This window comes from Leuciscus leuciscus, assembly GCF_965113295.1.
Source record: "Leuciscus leuciscus genome assembly, chromosome: 21".
Lineage (NCBI taxonomy): Eukaryota > Metazoa > Chordata > Actinopteri > Cypriniformes > Leuciscidae > Leuciscus > Leuciscus leuciscus.
Genome location: NC_138745.1, coordinates 36325610 through 36343627, shown reverse-complemented (window position 1 = coordinate 36343627; position 18018 = coordinate 36325610). Strand labels below are relative to the sequence as shown.

The 18018-nt window shown below is 39.1% G+C and overlaps 2 protein-coding genes across 3 annotated transcripts in view; one reads left to right on the top strand and one right to left on the bottom strand.

The window, feature by feature from the left end:
• The window catches only part of adamts14 (ADAM metallopeptidase with thrombospondin type 1 motif, 14), an 84439-nt gene extending 76863 nt beyond the window's left edge, over window positions 1–7576 (top strand). For both annotated transcript variants that reach the window (XM_082152401.1, XM_082152400.1), the window contains exons 20-22: window positions 2054–2183; window positions 3540–3635; window positions 5740–7576. In XM_082152401.1, the coding sequence (XP_082008527.1) occupies window positions 2054–2183; window positions 3540–3635; window positions 5740–6158 (645 nt within the window). In that variant the 3' untranslated portion in view covers window positions 6159–7576. The remainder of the gene's footprint in view (window positions 1–2053; window positions 2184–3539; window positions 3636–5739) is intronic.
• Window positions 7577–10370: 2794 nt separating this feature from the next.
• Window positions 10371–17199, bottom strand: star2 (steroidogenic acute regulatory protein 2; the record flags this gene model as incomplete). The annotated part of the gene is made up of 7 exons (XM_082151380.1): window positions 10371–10726; window positions 11616–11709; window positions 12820–13004; window positions 15237–15395; window positions 15485–15621; window positions 16475–16597; window positions 17136–17199. The coding sequence occupies 7 exons, from the start codon at window positions 17197–17199 to the stop codon at window positions 10616–10618; spliced, it is 873 nt and encodes a 290-aa protein (XP_082007506.1). The 3' UTR covers window positions 10371–10615.
• Window positions 17200–18018: the final 819 nt, after the last annotated feature.

Genomic DNA, 18018 nt, shown 5'->3' with positions numbered 1-18018 from the left:
GTCAAACAGATACAAGTTAAATATTTAAGTTAAATAATTTTCTAAATACATTAAAATATTATCATAGAATAGAATAATAAAAATTACAAATAACATATATGAATATATATTTATTAAATGTACATGTTTATTTAAATATACAGTACATGCATGTACATCACAAGTCTGTTTATTTATTTATATGTTGATTTTTGTCTGATTTAATTTGGTTTCTCGTAGAATGCTTTTAAGTATTAATTTCTAGCAAAGTCTAGTATTGTTATTATTTTTTAACGTAATAAAAAGTATAAATATTAAATGGTAACACTTTACAATAAGGTCACATTGGATAATGCATTAACTAACATAAACATGAGCTTACTGTAGTTACTGTTCTTTGTTCGAGTGTTCGCTGTTAGCTTTTGCGTATTAAATAATATTAACAGATTATTATTTTAATTTTTTTAGACTTAGACTTAGACTTAGACTTATCTTTATTAATCCTTTGGGATGACTCCCGCAAGGAAATTGAAAGTTCCAGCTACAGTTTTTAGCAAGAAGAAAAAGGAGAAAAACAAAAACAGTACAAATTTCAAACAATACAAAAAAAATTTTGAACAGGACAGACATACATATAACATTCATAATCATAAATAAATTATTTTAAAAAAGAGTCAGTATTGAGTCCAGTGTTAGTGTTATTGTTATAATGATATGATGATATAGTGACCAAGCATAATGTAAGTCCAGGTGTGTATATATATGTATATGTATGTGTATATGTGTATGTATTATATTGTCTTGTGTTGTGTTATCCTCTCTGCCCTATTTCCTCCTCCCCCCAAGTGAGGAGTTGTATAGTTTAATGGCATGAGGGACAAAGGAGTCCTTAAATCTGTTAGTCCGGCACTTGGGAAGGAGCAACCTTCCACTAAACCGGCTCCTCTGAGTGCTGATGATGGTGTGCAGAGGGTGGCTAACATTGTCAATAATGTCCAGCAGTTTATCCAGTGTCCTCCTCTCTGCCACCATCACCAGTGTATCCAGCTTCATACCGATCACAGAACCGGCCCGCCTGATCAGTTTATCCAGCCTGTGGGTGTCCTTCTTGGATATGCTGCTCCCCCAGCACACCACAGTGTAGAAAAGGACACTAGTAACCACAGACTGGTAAAACATGCACAGCAGTTTGCTGCAGATATTAAAGGAGCGCAGTCTCCTCAGGAAGTACAGCCTGCTTTGTGTCTTCCTGTGCAGGTGGCTTGTGTGTATTGTCCAGTGTGTTTATAACGTATTAGTAAGTGTTATAATAATATGATACCTTATTGTTAAATGTTACCTATTAAATGAATTGTGCATATAGTAATAATTATTATTATTATTATTATTATAATTATAATAATTTGCATTTAAGATTTATAATTCAAAATGTAAGATTTTAAATACATTTTAATAAATGAAATATCAAATGATTTTACTTGTTAAATATCTTTGCAGTATTAAGGTTTGCAAAGATAATTTTGAAGTGGTAATATTGTAATGATCAGCCCACATTTACATGAACGTGAAGCCAGATTTCCTCAGACGTTCATCTGAAGGATTAGTGAGTCAATGAGCAATTTTGCGTTTAAAGGACGTCTAATAGCCGTCCAAACACAGCCCAGACGTCTGGCTAAAACAAGGAAAGATTTGGGCTGTCAGTGACAATGTAATAGACGTCTAAACCATCGCCCTAGAGTAGACTATCAATTAGATAACAAAGATATGAAACGAGTGAAGAAATGAAACCAAACACCTTGTAATCACTGTTGACTTTGCTTACATGATGGAATATCACACATCTCACAAGTTATTTGAGCAAAAAATGACATGTAACCAAATTCAAGTTTATTTTGGCTAGTGTGTTACTCATAACTATATCTACAGTATATAGTTATATCAGGTCTACAGTTAATCTATAGGACTATATCAGGTCTTTAGTTAACCGAGATGGTGAAATGACGGATATTGCTTGCTGGGACACACGTGATTGTGATTAGGATTATGATTGTGATTGTGATTGTGTGTCCTCCAGTGTTCGGTGAGCTGTGGCGAAGGGATCCAGCAGAGACAGGTGATCTGTAGACCGTCCGACAGCAGCGCCGGCCCATGTGACGCAGAAAAACCCCAGTCTGTGTCCATCTGCAAACTCCCTCCCTGCGCAGGTGAGCCAGTGTGAACCAGTGTGAGCCAATGTGAGCCAGTGTGAGCCAGTGTGAACCAGTGCGAACCAGTGTGAGCCAGTGTGAACCAGTGTGAACCAGTGTGAGCCAGTGTGAGCCAGTGTGAGCCAATGTGAGCCAGTGTGAGCCAGTGCGAACCAGTGCGAGCCAGTGTGAGCCAGTGTGAAGCAGTGTGAGCCAGTGTGAGCCAGTGTGAGCCAGTGTGAACCAGTGTGAGCCAGTGTGAGCCAGTGTGAGCCAGTGTGAGCCAGTGTGAACCAGTGTGAAACAGTGTGAGCCAGTGTGAGCCAGTGTGAACCAGTGTGAGCCAGTGTGAGCCAGTGTGAACCAGTGTGAGCCAGTGTGAAGCAGTGTGAGCCAGTGTGAACCAGTGTGAGCCAGTGTGAGCCAGTGTGAAGCAGTGTGAGCCAGTGTGAACCAGTGTGAGCCAGTGTGAAGCAGTGTGAAGCAGTGTGAGCCAGTGTGAGCCAGTGTGAACCAGTGTGAAGCTCACACTGTTCTTTGTTCGAGTGTTCGCTGTTAGCTTTTGCGTATTAAATAATATTAACAGATTATTATTTTTATTTTTTTATAACGTATTAGTAAGTGTTAGAATAATATGATACCTTATTGTAAAATGTTACCTATTAAATGAATTGTGCATATAGTAATAATAATAATAATATAACCAGTGTGAGCCAGTGTGAGCCAGTGTGAACCAGTGTGAGCCAGTGTGAAGCAGTGTGAAGCAGTGTGAAGCAGTGTGAGCCAGTGTGAAGCAGTGTGAAGCAGTGTGAAGCAGTGTGAAGCAGTGTGAAGCAGTGTGAAGCAGTGTGAACCAGTGTGAGCCAGTGTGAAGCAGTGTGAAGCAGTGTGAAGCAGTGTGAAGCAGTGTGAGCCAGTGTGAGCCAGTGTGAGCCAGTGTGAAGCAGTGTGAAGCAGTGTGAAGCAGTGTGAGCCAGTGTGAGCCAGTGTGAGCCAGTGTGAACCAGTGTGAGCCAGTGTGAGCCAGTGTGAGCCAGTGTGAACCAGTGTGAAACACAAGAGACCTGAGATCATATGAGACGAGAATCAGCAGACTGAACCTCCTGAAACTGTGTTCAGCTTGGATTCTCTGTCTGAAAAACAATCTGTTTCTTAAAAGAGCTTGACAGCCTCTGATATTCATTTGCCTTTCAGTGAATAGACAAGAGCAGCTGGAGCATCAGCTGAACTCACCTCTGAACAATAGCAATGAGTTACCTTCAAAACCAGAGGAAATATTCCATCACAGAAAAAATGAAATTGCACAAAAATATTATGTTGGCTTGAGAAAGCACAGTGACTTCTCGTCTGACAGAAAATGTGTGTTTTTCCCAGGAGAGCCGTCTTTACCCAGTCCAACTAAAGATTTACTGGAGAACTTCACCACTGAGGAGGAGAAACTGCCGGAAAACACTGTGGACAAACTCTCTAGTAAGTGTCTCGTCGATACAGACGCTGACGGGTCATTGATCAGGCCCGTGATCCACTTCTGTGTTTATTCACTGCCGTGATCAGCCTGTTCAGTCGTTTATTTGGTCAAAAATACAGTAAAAATGTATATAAAAACAGCTGTTTTCTATGTCAAGTCAAGTCAAGTTTATTTGTATAGCGCTTTTCACAATACAGATTGTATCAAAGCAGCTTCACAGTATTAAATTAAAATAATACAACAAAGTTTGTTTGTTTTTTTTAAGAGGAATTTATTGATTGATAAAATTAAATTAAATATCCCCAAAATATCCCCAACTGAGCAAGCCAAAGGCAACAGTGGCAAGGAACCGAAAAACTCCATCAAGTGACCTAATGGTGTCCTAAAACTCCATCAGGTGACCTAATGGAGAAAAAAAACCTTGGGAGAACCCAGGCTCCGTCGGGGGCCAGTTCTCCTCTGGCATTTATGAGCTAGAGGACGGATTGTAGTTTGAACTGTAGGATTATATGAATGCCTGGCTGAAGAGATGCGACTTTAATCTAGTTTTAAACTGGGAGAGCGAGTCTGAGCAACGAACAGTATCAGGAAGACTATTCCAGAGTTTTGGAGCCAAATGTGAAAATGCTCTCCCTCCTTTGGTGGTTCTGGATATCCTAGGTATGACCAAAAGCCTTGTGCCGATGTGAATATATAGTAAAGTGTAATTTATTCCTGTGATCAAAGCTGAATGTTCAGCATCATTACTCCAGTCTTCAGTGTCACATGATCCTTCACAAATCAGTATAATATGATGATTTGATGCTCAAGAAACATTTATGATTATTATCAATGTTGAAAACACTTCATATTCAAAACAGTTGTGCGGCTTTATATTTTTGTGGAAACTGATACATTTTATTTTTCAGGATTTTTTGATTAATAGAAAATGTAAAAAAAAAAAAAATGCATTTGAAATATAATAAAAAAAATAAAATAACTTTACTGTCACTTTTGATTAATTTAATAATGATTAAAAGTATTAGTAATTTATTTCTCCCAAAAAAATAAAATAAAAAAGAATTCACATACTATTTTTTGTACTGTGTAAGCAATACTTAAATCAGTAATTAATTTTATTACTTAGAAAAACAATAACAATGCTATGAATTAGCATTTTCCCTCCACAGACGCACGCCGGTAAATTAGGGAATGAACTTGCGCTCCCGGGGGGGGGTTCAGCGAAAAGAGGAGGCGTGTTCCGGTGCAAACGTTCCCTGGTGCTATTTTGCAGTTCCAGAAAACAATTCCACCACAGACCAGGAGAAACCTAGTCTAAAGTCAGTGGAGCGTTGCGCATGTAATTCAGATGCTATTTTAAGGGCACATGCTTGGCCATAATCAATGTAGCGTGTGCACAACACACATACACTTTGCTTCTCTCATCTACACAGAAGCAGCAGTTTTCATTTTTGCAAATCATACATTATTACAAGGAAAAATATTACCACACGAGGGAAGTCATTGTTGTGTCCATGAAGATGTGAAAAAATAGGCATAAATCTAGCTTACACATTTACCCAAATTATCATACGCCTGTTTAACCGAAGCTAATTTGGGTGTGTTTCTCCATCCCCAATGTCACTTCTCTGTGTTTTACGGCCCTGACGAGAACGTCGGTCTCCTCGGCTGTGAACCGCTCCTGGCGCGCGTCTGGCAAATCCGCCGTTATAATAGCAATCCGCCATGGAACAAGCGCACCTGCTCTTAAAGGGAATGTGAGATGTCGCTCTGATTGGTTTATTTCACGTTACGCCCAAACCACACCTATGAGTAATCAAGCTACTTCAGACCAACACATGTTAGATTTGCATCGGGCGCAAGAGTCATTTATCCCACCGGTATAATAGCAACAGCGCCCGAGACCCGCCCACAAAGTTACTTATGTTTCAGATCGTTAAAATAGGGCCCAAAATGTTAATTGCCATTAAATGTTCCTTTTAGGCCCTGTTCACATTGAATGATTCTATTGTATTTTATTATTAATTAATTGATTGATTGATTGATTGATTAAAGTATTTATGGTTCATGTCCAAAAACGTCGTCTTTCCACTTTGTCTCCCGCAGACGAGCCGTGTCTGGGTGATAAGTCGATCTTCTGTCAGATGGAGGTTCTGGCTCGGTACTGCTCCATCCCGGGTTACCAGAAGCTGTGCTGCGAGTCCTGTAACAGGAAGATGGGTTTCTTCAGTACCGTTTCTCCAGATCTGCATCCTCCGTTCTCTTGGCTTCCGGATTTCACCTTCCCGCCTCTGCTCCAGACGAGTCCCGAAACGCCTCCACTCGTCCACACCACTAAAGCCAGCCCGAAAGCGGACTCCAGCACTTCTGTCCCGCTCCAGATCCGATCGGAGTCCGTCACCTCTCCTCTACCTCCAGCGCCGAGTGCTCCCGTCACGCGACCCAGCCGGGAACCGGTCGGACTCCAGAACCGGAACGCCACTTTAGACTCGAGCCGGAGGAAAAGGAACTTGCCGGTCACATGATCGTCAGTGAATCAGAAACTCAGTTATTGGTTACCTCAGAACGAACCGACATCAACCACAAATCCGCTGCTCTTCCCACAATCCTCTGCTTTACACGTGGAAACGGAAGGAAACGATGAAAGGTGCTGTTATTTAAACCGTCAATGACTTCCAGATGAATCCGTGTTGTTTTGTGTCCTCAGAACTACTAGAATCCGGTCTTTAGTGTGTGTGTGGCTCCAGTACGCCACGTAGATCATAGCAGTGTTACTCTGAGTCTAGCTACGTACGTTTGCTTTGTAACTCTTGACGTAGTTTTGTGATTGATTTATACAGCATTTATTAGTCATTGTTAATGTTAGTTAATAAAAGTGCATTTGCTCATTGTTTGCTCACAGTGCATTTATTAACTAATGTTAAGATTAATAAGTGCTGTAAAAGCATTGTTCATTGTTAGTTCATGTTAACTATAATGTTTCATATGCTATTTTTAAAGGGATAGTTCGGCCAAAAATGATATTAAACCCATGATTTACTCACCCTCAAGCCGTTCGAGATGCATATGTCAATCATTTTTCAGACGAACACATTTTCAGTTATTTTAGAAAATGTCTTAGATCTTTCAGTGGTTATAATGTCAAGTTATGGGTCGACGCGCGTTCACGGGAGATGGATGCCGGCGTATGGCGTATGACGTAGCGCAGGAACCGTCGTACTTTATACGAACTTTAAGCGAACTTTATAACTGAAAATAACTGGCTTCCGGCAACGGTAGAATGTCATCGCTGTACTCCGGTTCAAACAGATAGGGCTGGGCCAAAAACTCAATATCCTCTTCTCTAATATCAAAATCCTCCGACATTTTCTTTTAAATACACTTTTTTTTAAATCGCGGAAATCCTGAGTGGAGTTTTGTTTTGCTCTGCTCTCTGGCTGCGCTGTCTCGTTCTATGTCACGACGCATCCTACGCTACGTCATACGCCGGCATCCATCTCCCGTGAACGCGCGTCGACCGTTGCCGGAAGCCAGTTATTTTCATTTATAAAGTTTTAAATATGTACATTTTTACGACAAAACCGCACGGATTACCCTCAGAAGGCCTTCGTTTATCCCCCTGGAGCCGGATGGATTACTTTTGTGAAGGATGCATGCACATTTTTGGGACTTGAAGGAGGTGGACCCCATAACTTGACATTATAACCACTGAAAGATCTAAGACATTTTCTAAAATAACTGAAAATGTGTTAGTCTGAAAAATGATTGACATGTGCATCTCGAACAGCTTGAGGGTGAGCAAATCATGGGTTTAATATCATTTTTGGCCGAACTATCCCTTTAAGTCTATAGTGTATACTGAGCGTATGCTGTATCCTTACAACAGGGTTGTTATTGTTAACTAGAACTATTAAAACCCGTTTTGAGTAATTAAAAAAAAAAATATATATATATATATATAAATATAAGATTTTTCATTTTTAACTTAAAACTGCTGTCTTGCTAACTACCTAAAACAAGTTTAAGTTGAAATACTAAAATCATTAAAACTGAAATAAAAATTTATTTGAGCTATATATAAATGCTTTATTGAAAAAAAAGTTATAAAAATGGCAAAAGCACTTTCACAAAATTACTAAAATTGACATTCTAATTCTTATAATCTTATACTATATTAGTATACATAATCCTAAAACAACTCTAGCTATTATTCTAATCTGTGCATTCCATTTTACTTTAATGCATTCTACTTCAGTGTTACAAAGCAAGTGTACTCGTCGTTCTAGACGTCTCTGGTGCTCCTGTCTGATGTTAACAAACTCACCTGTGAAACAACCCCAGCCACCTCTAATGCATGACCTGCCGTTCGTCCGTGTTTGTTTGAGCTAGCTTTGAAAGCGTTGTGATGTTTTCTGGTGGTTTTGTATATATTGTACATAAGTTGCAGGTTTGAGGACGGATGCGAGAGCGTCCAGAGCTCATGACAGCGTCTCTCTCATGTGGTTTCACCTAATTTCTGTATTGTATAGTACTTGTATATACGTGAATGAGAGCTTTAAGTGTTAATATTTATTAAATTTTTAAGTTGTAGGATGATGAAATACATGAAAATATACACATTGAGAAGAAAACTGGAGTTTTGATTTTGTCTGGTTATAGACTTGCTTTTGTTCCATATTCAGATTTTTCACAACATCTGATTCACTATGGTAAGTCTATTATAAGTGTTGATATAATAGACACTTGTCAGGATGTATGTGTGTGTGTGTGTGTGTGTGTGTGCACTTGTACAACTATCTGTGTGAGGACCAGTTTGAGTTTTAGACCAGTGGAGTGAGGACAAAGAGAGTAAAGAAAGGACATTTTGGCCGGTCCTCAGTTTCTGAGAGCCTTTAAAGGCCTGTTTGAGGGTCAAGACTTGGTTTTAGGGATGAGGTTATAATGAGGTCAAGGGTCGGTTTAGGGTCGGGGGTCGGGTTAGGCACTTAGTTGTGATGGGTAAGGTTAGGGGAAGCGGCTAGAGATTGCATTCAATGTCATGTCAATGAATGTCCTCATAAAGATAGATGTACAAGACAGTGTGTGTGTGTGTGTGTGTGTGTGTGTGTGTGTGTGTGTGTGTGTGTGTGTGTGTGTGTGTGTGTGTGTGTGTGTGTGTGTGTGTGTGTGTGTGTGTGTGTGTATGGAGCTGCTAAATCTTGGGAGAATCACCTGTTTTAAACAAACGAACTGAGGAGAGTCTTCTGGAGAAAGAGAACGAGACAGAGCTCGTAATAAAACAAGAATCAACATAGGTTTGGCTTTTCAGAGAAGACGAGAACTGAGGGATTAGAAATGTTGTAAAAGCGACGCAGAGATGAATGTGTTTTATTACTCAACAGGAGAGTAAGGAGTTTTATTAAAGAGATAAGTATCTCTCTGACAGAGTTCACTGTAAAGCTTTATCTATTGTGAAGAATCATATTCATCCGTAGAGACTAAGCACAGCCAAAACTTATCCGTGTGCAGTTTGAGGGCCAGAAGTTATAGTGTGCCTTTAAGTGGAAAACATACACACTGAATTTTGCAGTGTATTAATGTGACATGAAACAAACTTCAGTGCTGATATCTGAGATTTATATTTAATTTCCCTTCAGCAAACAATATGACTAAAGTAAAACACTTGCATCAAACATTTTTAAATGTTTATTAACCGAGAATTTGTCAGATTTGTACCTATTATTAAAACAAAAAGTCATTCATTTTAAAATGGAGTATACCAGGAAATTCATGTTTAATGCAACAGCTGATCTGAACCCGTTTTGATTCATTATGACAGCTGGAGGGGAGAAATTAAAAAGTCAGATCGCACATGAATGCGAGGAAACAAATCAATCTCCACCCGTCCCTTGCAGAAACTGAAGATGTTGCATAGCTGTGTGTACAGCAAGTGGAATATAGAATTTTTTTTTTTTTTTGCAATGATTTTAACTTTTTAAGTGCATCCTAACGTAAGCCAGCAGAACTCAGAGACCAGCTGGAGAATTTAGTTAATAATTTATGACACACATTCATTATTGACAATAGAGAACTTTTTCTGTTTAGCCCTGGCGAACATCCAGTTTTAAAAACATTTGTATATTTTAATTTGAGTTAAAATTTGATTTCAGTTAGTCGCGCATATTTATTTGAGAATGCAAATGTAAAAAATGCGTAATCAATAGTGCACCTAAAAAATGCTGCATATTTGACTTGTGATCACAAGCGTGAAGATTTTTCCTTAATTTGTGTGACAGGAGGGAAAATTACGACAAATTTAGCTTTTCTGCAAAAACGTATTGCTTCTAGTTTCTCTAAAAAAATAAAGTGCTAAAATCCTCGAGTGTCTGATAAGTTCAGACATCATTATATTGTGGATTTGAGGCATGTCTAAGGTCTTTTCAGTGTATTGAATGGAGTCATTGTCCTCTACTGATGTTCTTGAGTCATTCTCCTGCTCTCTAAAAGCTATTCTGCTGATTCTCAGAGACTATTAAAGATAAATGTTCACTCCTCTACCTCTTCCAATATGCCATTAGTCCCTTTGAAGTGTCAAATCCACAGTGAATTCACACAGGGTCTGTCAAACTGACGTGAGATTAACATCCATCTGCTAATGTCACAGATGTGTGAGTTCTGACTGATAACAAGGTTACAGGAATAGTTCACCTAAAACGATTCAGTTATTAATCACCTCCTCCACTGGTTGAGTGGTTTCCTCCACTATGATTTTGTGAAGCATTAACAAGAGACACAACGGTAGTGTGGCACTGTGAAAAATATTTTATTTTTATTTCCATTGCATATGGTCAAATCAATTTCACAAGTAGCCGATTTTCATCTTCCATAACTTCCATGAGTTTGGTACTGTTCGTCTGCTGTACAGTCGTGATCTGAGGTGTATGTTGCATGTCTGTCTTCCTATATCGTCAGTGTTGAAGCCTGACAGAAGCTTCAGCGTCTCTCATCTCCTGTGTTCTGGGTTTTGTGCGGTCAGGTGGAGACGCAGGTGTTTAGTGAAGTCCGCTTGTGCTCGAGGAAGAGCCTTGTTCACTAGCGACTGTGGCAGCCAACCCTGAAAATACAAGTACACATTGGACACATCTGATACACTTCAACACAATACTGAAGACTGTTGGCAATAAAACCCGATTAACATCAACGTGCGCAATGGTGGAAGAGAAGATGCATTATTGATGACTTTAATGCTGCTCAAATCTGTGTAAAGCCTGACTAAGTTATAATTGCTGTGTAAATGCATTTATGGCATCTTTGAGCAGCATTGAACAGTCTTTGTAAAGACACCTAAATGCCATTTCAGAAGCGCTTCTGTGCCACTTTGCAGTGTAAATTTGCCACAAGTGTATGTAAATAGCCTATAAAGTTTAGGGCTGCATTATTACGAAAAAAATCATTATTGTCGATTTTGTAATGATTATTAATGTTGAATAAAATACGTAAAAAAAAATTTTTGTGTGTGGGGAAACGGCATGGCATACAGACAAACAAGCTAAGAATCGTTTGTAAATTATGGCTATTTTAGTAGCATGAAAAACAAAACGGTTATTCAAGCTTCGGAAAAAAATATTTACAGAAAGTGAGCAAATAAAGTGCAATAATTAGTGCAAAATTAATCTCTGGCATCGTATCTGCACTTTCTCATTGAAGAGAGAACTTGAAACAGTGCAGATTCAAAGGTTTTCAGCGGTGAGTAATCTAAAGGCCTCTGATTGGCCACTGCATTCATAAACTCAACAGAAACGTATGTGATTGGTTATAATGTGTAATGCTGAAAAACTAATCTGACGCAACGTTGACAGATCTAAATGCGATGCCGAAACAGATTCTTTTTTTTTCTTTCGTTTTGCACCATTATCTGATCTTTTTGCTCATTTTAGTGGCGTTTTTTTTGCCCCAAGCCAACGTTAATTTCCGAGCCTGTAATTCCCACACGTGTTTTGTACCTTGACATCCATGTTGAGCAGCCAGATGAAGCGAGTCCGGTCTGGGTGATCCTGAAGCGGCTGTAGGATGATGCAGGTGGGTCCGTCTTCAGCCCTAAACCACAAACACTCACAGAATGACTGAGAGAAAACACTTTCAGATTGTGTCCTGTTATAGTGACTCCAAATTAGAATTTACATAAAAGGAACTGTTATAATCTCTTATCAACCCAAACCCGTATTGAACAAACATAACATCATCTGAAGTCGCATAAGAGCTGTGTGCGACAAACAGACCCACATTTGTCTATGAAACAAAACCATTGCTTTTTCATGCACTGGTCAATTATGAGATTTTGCTCTAATAATGTCTTCTTTTGGACAGAAAATATCCAAAATATGCATTTAAGTATTTATGTTATTACACTATCTGTTTGAATCTGCACTTTCAGCAGCTTTAAATACAGTTTTATTCTTATTTATATTCTGAAGGTTTTTACCAAGGGGTTTGTTCATACATCATTTGGCTGATCTTATACAGTAGTCAACATTTGAAGTGGATCAAAAAAGTGAATCAAAGTTGTCATAAGACAAGAATGGGTATTGTTAAAAATTCATGTATAACTTTGATGAAAGGTCAAATGTTGACTAGTGTATATCATATTTTATTCCTCAAAAAATAGTTTGGACTGTTGACTGTATTTTATGATTAAAGAGATTTCAATCTTAAACTCTAATATATCAACAAAATGAAAAACAGCTTTTTCCAATGTTCAGATGGGTGTTTTGGAAATGTATGCAAATGTGAGCAAATATGCAGTAAAGCCTCATTTGCATACTCAAACATAACATTTCTGAAAACTTTGTTTTTGTACCAATTCACCTGTGGTGTCTTGCCTTAAAAAAACGTTGGAAAAAAAACGTTATAGCGTTGAAATCGTTTTGCAGGGAAACAGAAGCTCAGACATTTCGTCTAAAATGTGATTTGCATTTTAAAGAAGACGTCACGTGTTATTGGAACGACCCAGACAGCAACATAGTGTCGGCTCAGATCTGGCCCACATCCGGAAAGTGTGCAATCCACGTGTACCAGATGTGGGCCGGATCTGGGCTGACACTATGTTGCTGTCTGGGGAGGGTGAGTAAATGAATTACTTTAAATTTATAATCACTTTTTGGTAAAGGCATAATTGAATGAACCCTTTCTGATGTGCGCTGCATTTACCTGACAAACCCCGGCTGAGGCGGCAGGGACTCGAACTGCGTCGCGGCTCCGCCCAAATACACACGTGACTCGCTCTTCGACGAATGTCTGACGCTCAGGAAGTCCCGCTGGCCAATCAGATTTCCCGCTGTTTCTGCCGACACCTCGTGTGTGACCATGGTGTTCCTCCCCACATGCTTCAGAACCTGCGAAGTAAATGTGTTAGTTTAATGGTGCGTTTAAGTCCTTCTGGGAAGTTCCTATTTACAAGTTGCAAAGTCTTTACGAGTTGAGCACACATCCCACTATGTCGTAAATACGAGTGGGAAGCTCAGGATTTTCTTTAATCCCCGATCTTTACGAGTTGTGGGCGTGACAGTGAGAAACATGGTGGAATACCACAATACTTAAAGCTGCAGTTGTTCGTTTTTCCTCTTTGTCGCCATCTCTGTTCGAAATCTGCTATTGCAGTTATTCGTGGAATGATCAGCTGTACGTGGGTTGTGCCTCGGCACGGCACAGCGTGGATGAATCCGGTGTTTCGCCGCCGGTGTGGATCCTGGCATTCACAATCACAGATTCTACTTTTGGGATGTATGGCAAACATAAGAATTTTCACCGGAAAATGTGAAAATCTGTACAAGTAACATCCACATTTGTTCTGAGCAACTAAGAGAAAAAAGCATTGCAGTAAATCACGCTGATTAAATCTAACGATCGCTCGTCATATCATGTCAAACCGTGCAAATTATACTTTAGTTCTCAGATTGTTAATGTTAACATCATCAGCATTGCGTGACATTTAATGCCCTTCCGATATTATCCTTGTTTCCGCATGAGCCGGTGTCAGTCTCTTCTGTTCTGTAGCCGCTCCGAAGTCCGAAGTCTTTCGTGTTTTACAGCGGGTGAATCTCCAGCTGGTGATCGTCGTTTGAACCTTTCTGGATCCGCCATCAAATTGCTCAGTGTAATTATATCCAGTGCTGAGAGAAAAGGCTATAAATCTCCAGCATCCTCACACTCATCGCCGACTAGCCCAGACTCTTCTTTATGTGGACAGATGTGACTTTATGTGGACAGATGTGACGGAACGACGCAAAGACATGCTCGAATTTCCCACAGAAATCCACCAGTCCCACTGGAGTTAAAAATATGATTACAAGCTTACCGGTTTGAGTCGAGCTACGGCAAGCAGAGAGTGTTGAACACTGGCTGGTTATGCACTTGCTCAAACATTTAGTTTGGATAATTTTTAACCCCAAAAAGTTACGGACTGCAGCTTTAAAGGTATTTAGTAGTGATATTGCTAGACTTTTCTATTTACAGCGAAGTAAGCTAACTGACTGCACAGAATATGATGGCATTATACTATAACAATATAATATGTAACAATAGCGTTTTGCAACGTGGCTTCATAAATTAATTAAAAACACCAAAACAAAACAAAAAGCAAAGTACACCTGATGCACATTTCTTCGTTCTTCATTTTATAGAACTAGAGTTTAAGAACCTTGCTGTATTTTTGTGTAATACGAACTTCCCAGGAGGACTTGAACGCACCATTAATTACGACAAGTCACTTTAGCCGGGGCAAAATGTAGATAAAGCTTTTCTACAATATGCTTCTACAAAATTATGAATATTTCATCCCCATATTTTCTCACTGACATGCCACATATTTAAAGGGGTGGTATAATGCCCTTTTCACAAGATGTGAAATAAGTCTCTGATGTCCCCAGAGTGTGTGTGTGAAGTTTTAGCTCAAAATACCCCACAGATATTTGTATAGCATGTTAAAAGTGTCACTTTTTGAGGGTGAGCAAAAACTTTTTTTTTGCCTGTCCCTTTAAATGCAAATGAGCTGCTGCTCCCAGCACAGGGGGCGGAGCTTCAAGAGCTTGCACTCACACACACGTTTAGCCTTTTATGTTCAAACCGTAGTCAGACAATAATGAAGAGACTCAAGAAGAAGTGACAACATGTAGACAATATTTCTGAATGGTTAGTTGATGAATTTATGTAGCTTATGTGTTGTTATCTTCTAGTCATTGATTAGCATATTCTGTCTTGATAATCTATAAATCGCGTTCCCGGGGGCGGGGTTTATGTACATTTTTGGGTTTGTGATGTCACTAACCCGTGAGTAAGCTCGTGTAGTCTCTACCAGCCGTTTGTTGTAGTCCTTAAAAAACAATTTCTTTAAAAGCAAATATCTCTCTTTGCTTTGAACTTTGAGCGTTGTAACTTTGCAGATGTTGTTTATGCTCAAACAGCAACATTACACACTAACTAAAGTTAGAAAAGAGAAATCATAATCAACCAACCCTTTAAAGAAAGTTCTGAGTTTCCCACACTTACGACTTAGTAACCCTGCTGTCAATCATGTGGGAAGGCGTTCATTGTTACGACTTTTTTACACATTGAAAAAAACATCTTACTCGGATGCGTCTAATGTTGGGGTTCCACTCGTGCATCTCCTCCACTCGGACGAACAAGATGTTGTGAAGTTCCTCAGGAGACGCGTCCAGTTCGGCTTCCAGGCGGAAAACCTTCCGGTTTCCCATGAGAACTTTGCTATAGATCACGTCTCCGTTCTTCTACAGAGAAAAGACGTCCATCGTTCACTGTGAGAACATGTTCTGGCGAACTGCACACCAGGAAAATGTTTAAATTCAAAGACAATCACCTCGGCCATCTCAGGTGTCCATCCATCCTTGGACTCCACGATCTCTAGAGCTTCATTCAGGGCTTCTTCTCCTCGTCTCAAATAAAACACGTCCTCATCGGCCAATGCAGTCGTCCTCTGCTCTGCCGGGTCTGTCTCTGATGATATTCAGTGAGAAAAGAAATTATGCAAAAGGAAGAATGCATGTTTCAGATTCTGCACTGTTAGTGAGTGATCGGATGCAAGTAAAGGAGTGACAGTCAGATTGTCTTGAAGATGAAACATTCTAAACATGTTGTTCTTATTCTTTCAGCAAATTGTTTAAATTATAAATAAATTAGATTTAAGTAAAAACTACAGTTCAAATGTTTGGGATGAGTATGATTTTTGTTTTGAAAGTAACATATTTTTATTAAGCAAGGATGCATTAAAGTGATCAAAAGTGACAGGAAAGACATTTATAATGTTACAAAAGATTTTTAAAAAACCTTTCTATTCATCAAAGAATCCTGAAAAACGGATTGTGTCACAGTTTCCACAAAAATATTGTTCAAAACTGACAATTAATAGTATTACAAATGTTTTCTATTTCAAATAAGTGCTATTCTTTTGAACTTTTTATTTATCAAAGAATTGAAAATTATAAAATTAAAATTAAATAATAAAAAATTAAGCACAACTGTTTTCAACACTTATAATAATCATAAATGTTTCTTCACCTGCAAATAATCACATTATACTGATTTCTGAAGGATCATGTGACACTGAAGACTGGAGTAAATTCAGCTTTGATCACAGGAATAAATTACAGCTTACAATATATTAAAACAGCTATTATAAATTGTAAAAATATTTCACAATTTTACTGTATTTCTGACCAGATAAATATGCAGCCTTTGTGCAGCAGAAGAGACTTCATTTAAAACCTTTGAACAGTTAGTTTGTTTTGAGAATTGTACTCATCTTTAGACATCTGCTAGAATACTGTAAGGTAAATGAATGCACACTCACTCTTCTCCTCCTGGTGTCGAGTCCATCTCGACGGGCTCCATGCGGGACGGCTCATTTGTCCCCGGCTCTGCAAGCGAACGGAGATCTCCTGCCCGAACGCTGCGAGAGCTGCACGCTGCAGACCTGCAGGACACAAACACACACTCAGTGCATTTATGCATTTGACAGACGCTTTTATCCAAAGCGACTTACATTGCATTTCAAGATACAGAGTTACATTCTTATCAGTTCACTTGCTTTCCCTGGGAATCGAACCCATGACCTTGGCGTTGCATGCGCCGACGCTCTACTGTTTGAGCTACAGGAAAGGGTTTCGCTTTATTTTGATGGTCCCTTTTACACATTTATGTCTACTATCTCTCATTAGAGTGTTAGTAGAGTATAAATACACTGGTAGGGTTAGGGTTAGAATAAGTTGACATGTAGTTGCAAAGTTACTTATAGTCAGTATAATGTCTGATGGGGAACATCACAATATAGAGTTAGCAGATATTAAACAGACAGTCTACTAATACTCTACTAATACTCTACTAATGCTGTAATGACAGTTGGTTGACCTGTAGTTGCAAAGGACCATCAAAATAAAGTGTCACCCAGAAAAGTGTTGCTAAACAGTAAAACACAGCACAGAGAAACTCATGCACACGATGAGGTCCAGTACCTGCCATGCTTCGTACATGTGGATAAGAGATCCCACAGCAGAGCTTCAGGACGGCCCGCTGCATGTTCACTTGCTCCCGCTGAGATGGCGGAGAGGAGGAGGACGACACACAGCTTTATAGAGCCGGTGAAGGACACAGCACAAGATAACGGCTACAGTTACAAGATAGGATTCGGTTCAGTCAAGGCCACATTTGAGATGAAGAAGAATTCAGGTTTTCACTGTTAGAAGTGGAACCTCCTATAGCTGACAGGAACAGTTCAGTCAGAAATCACAAATCTGTCACGGTCATGTCTTTACAAGTCTTTTGAAGTTAATAGCTATCTGTTAAAGTTCAGATAGAAATTGAAATGAGTTAGTCAGTTGGTTGGTTGGTTGGTAACACTTTACAATAAGGTCTCATTTGTTACCATTAATTGGTTGTTTGTTTGGTAACACTTTACAATATTTGAGTTTGTTGGTTGGTTGGTTGGTTGGTTGGTTGGTTAGTTGGTTAGCTGTTTGGTAACACTTTACAATAAGTTAGTTAGTTGGTTGGTTAGCTGTTTGGCAACAATTTACAATAAGTTGGTTGGTTGGTTGGTTAGCTGTTTGGCAACAATTTACAATAAGTTAGTTGGTTGGTTAGCTGTTTGGCAACAATTTACAATAAGTTGGTTGGTTGGTTGTTTAGTTGGTTAGCTGTTTGGTAACACTTTACAATAAGTTAGTTAGTTGGTTGGTTAGCTGTTTGGCAACAATTTACAATAAGTTGGTTGGTTGGTTGGTTGTTTAGTTGGTTAGCTGTTTGGTAACACTTTACAATAAGTTAGTTGGTTGGTTGGTTGGTTGGTTGGTTGGTTAGCTGTTTGGTAACACTTTACAATAAGTTAGTTAGTTGGTT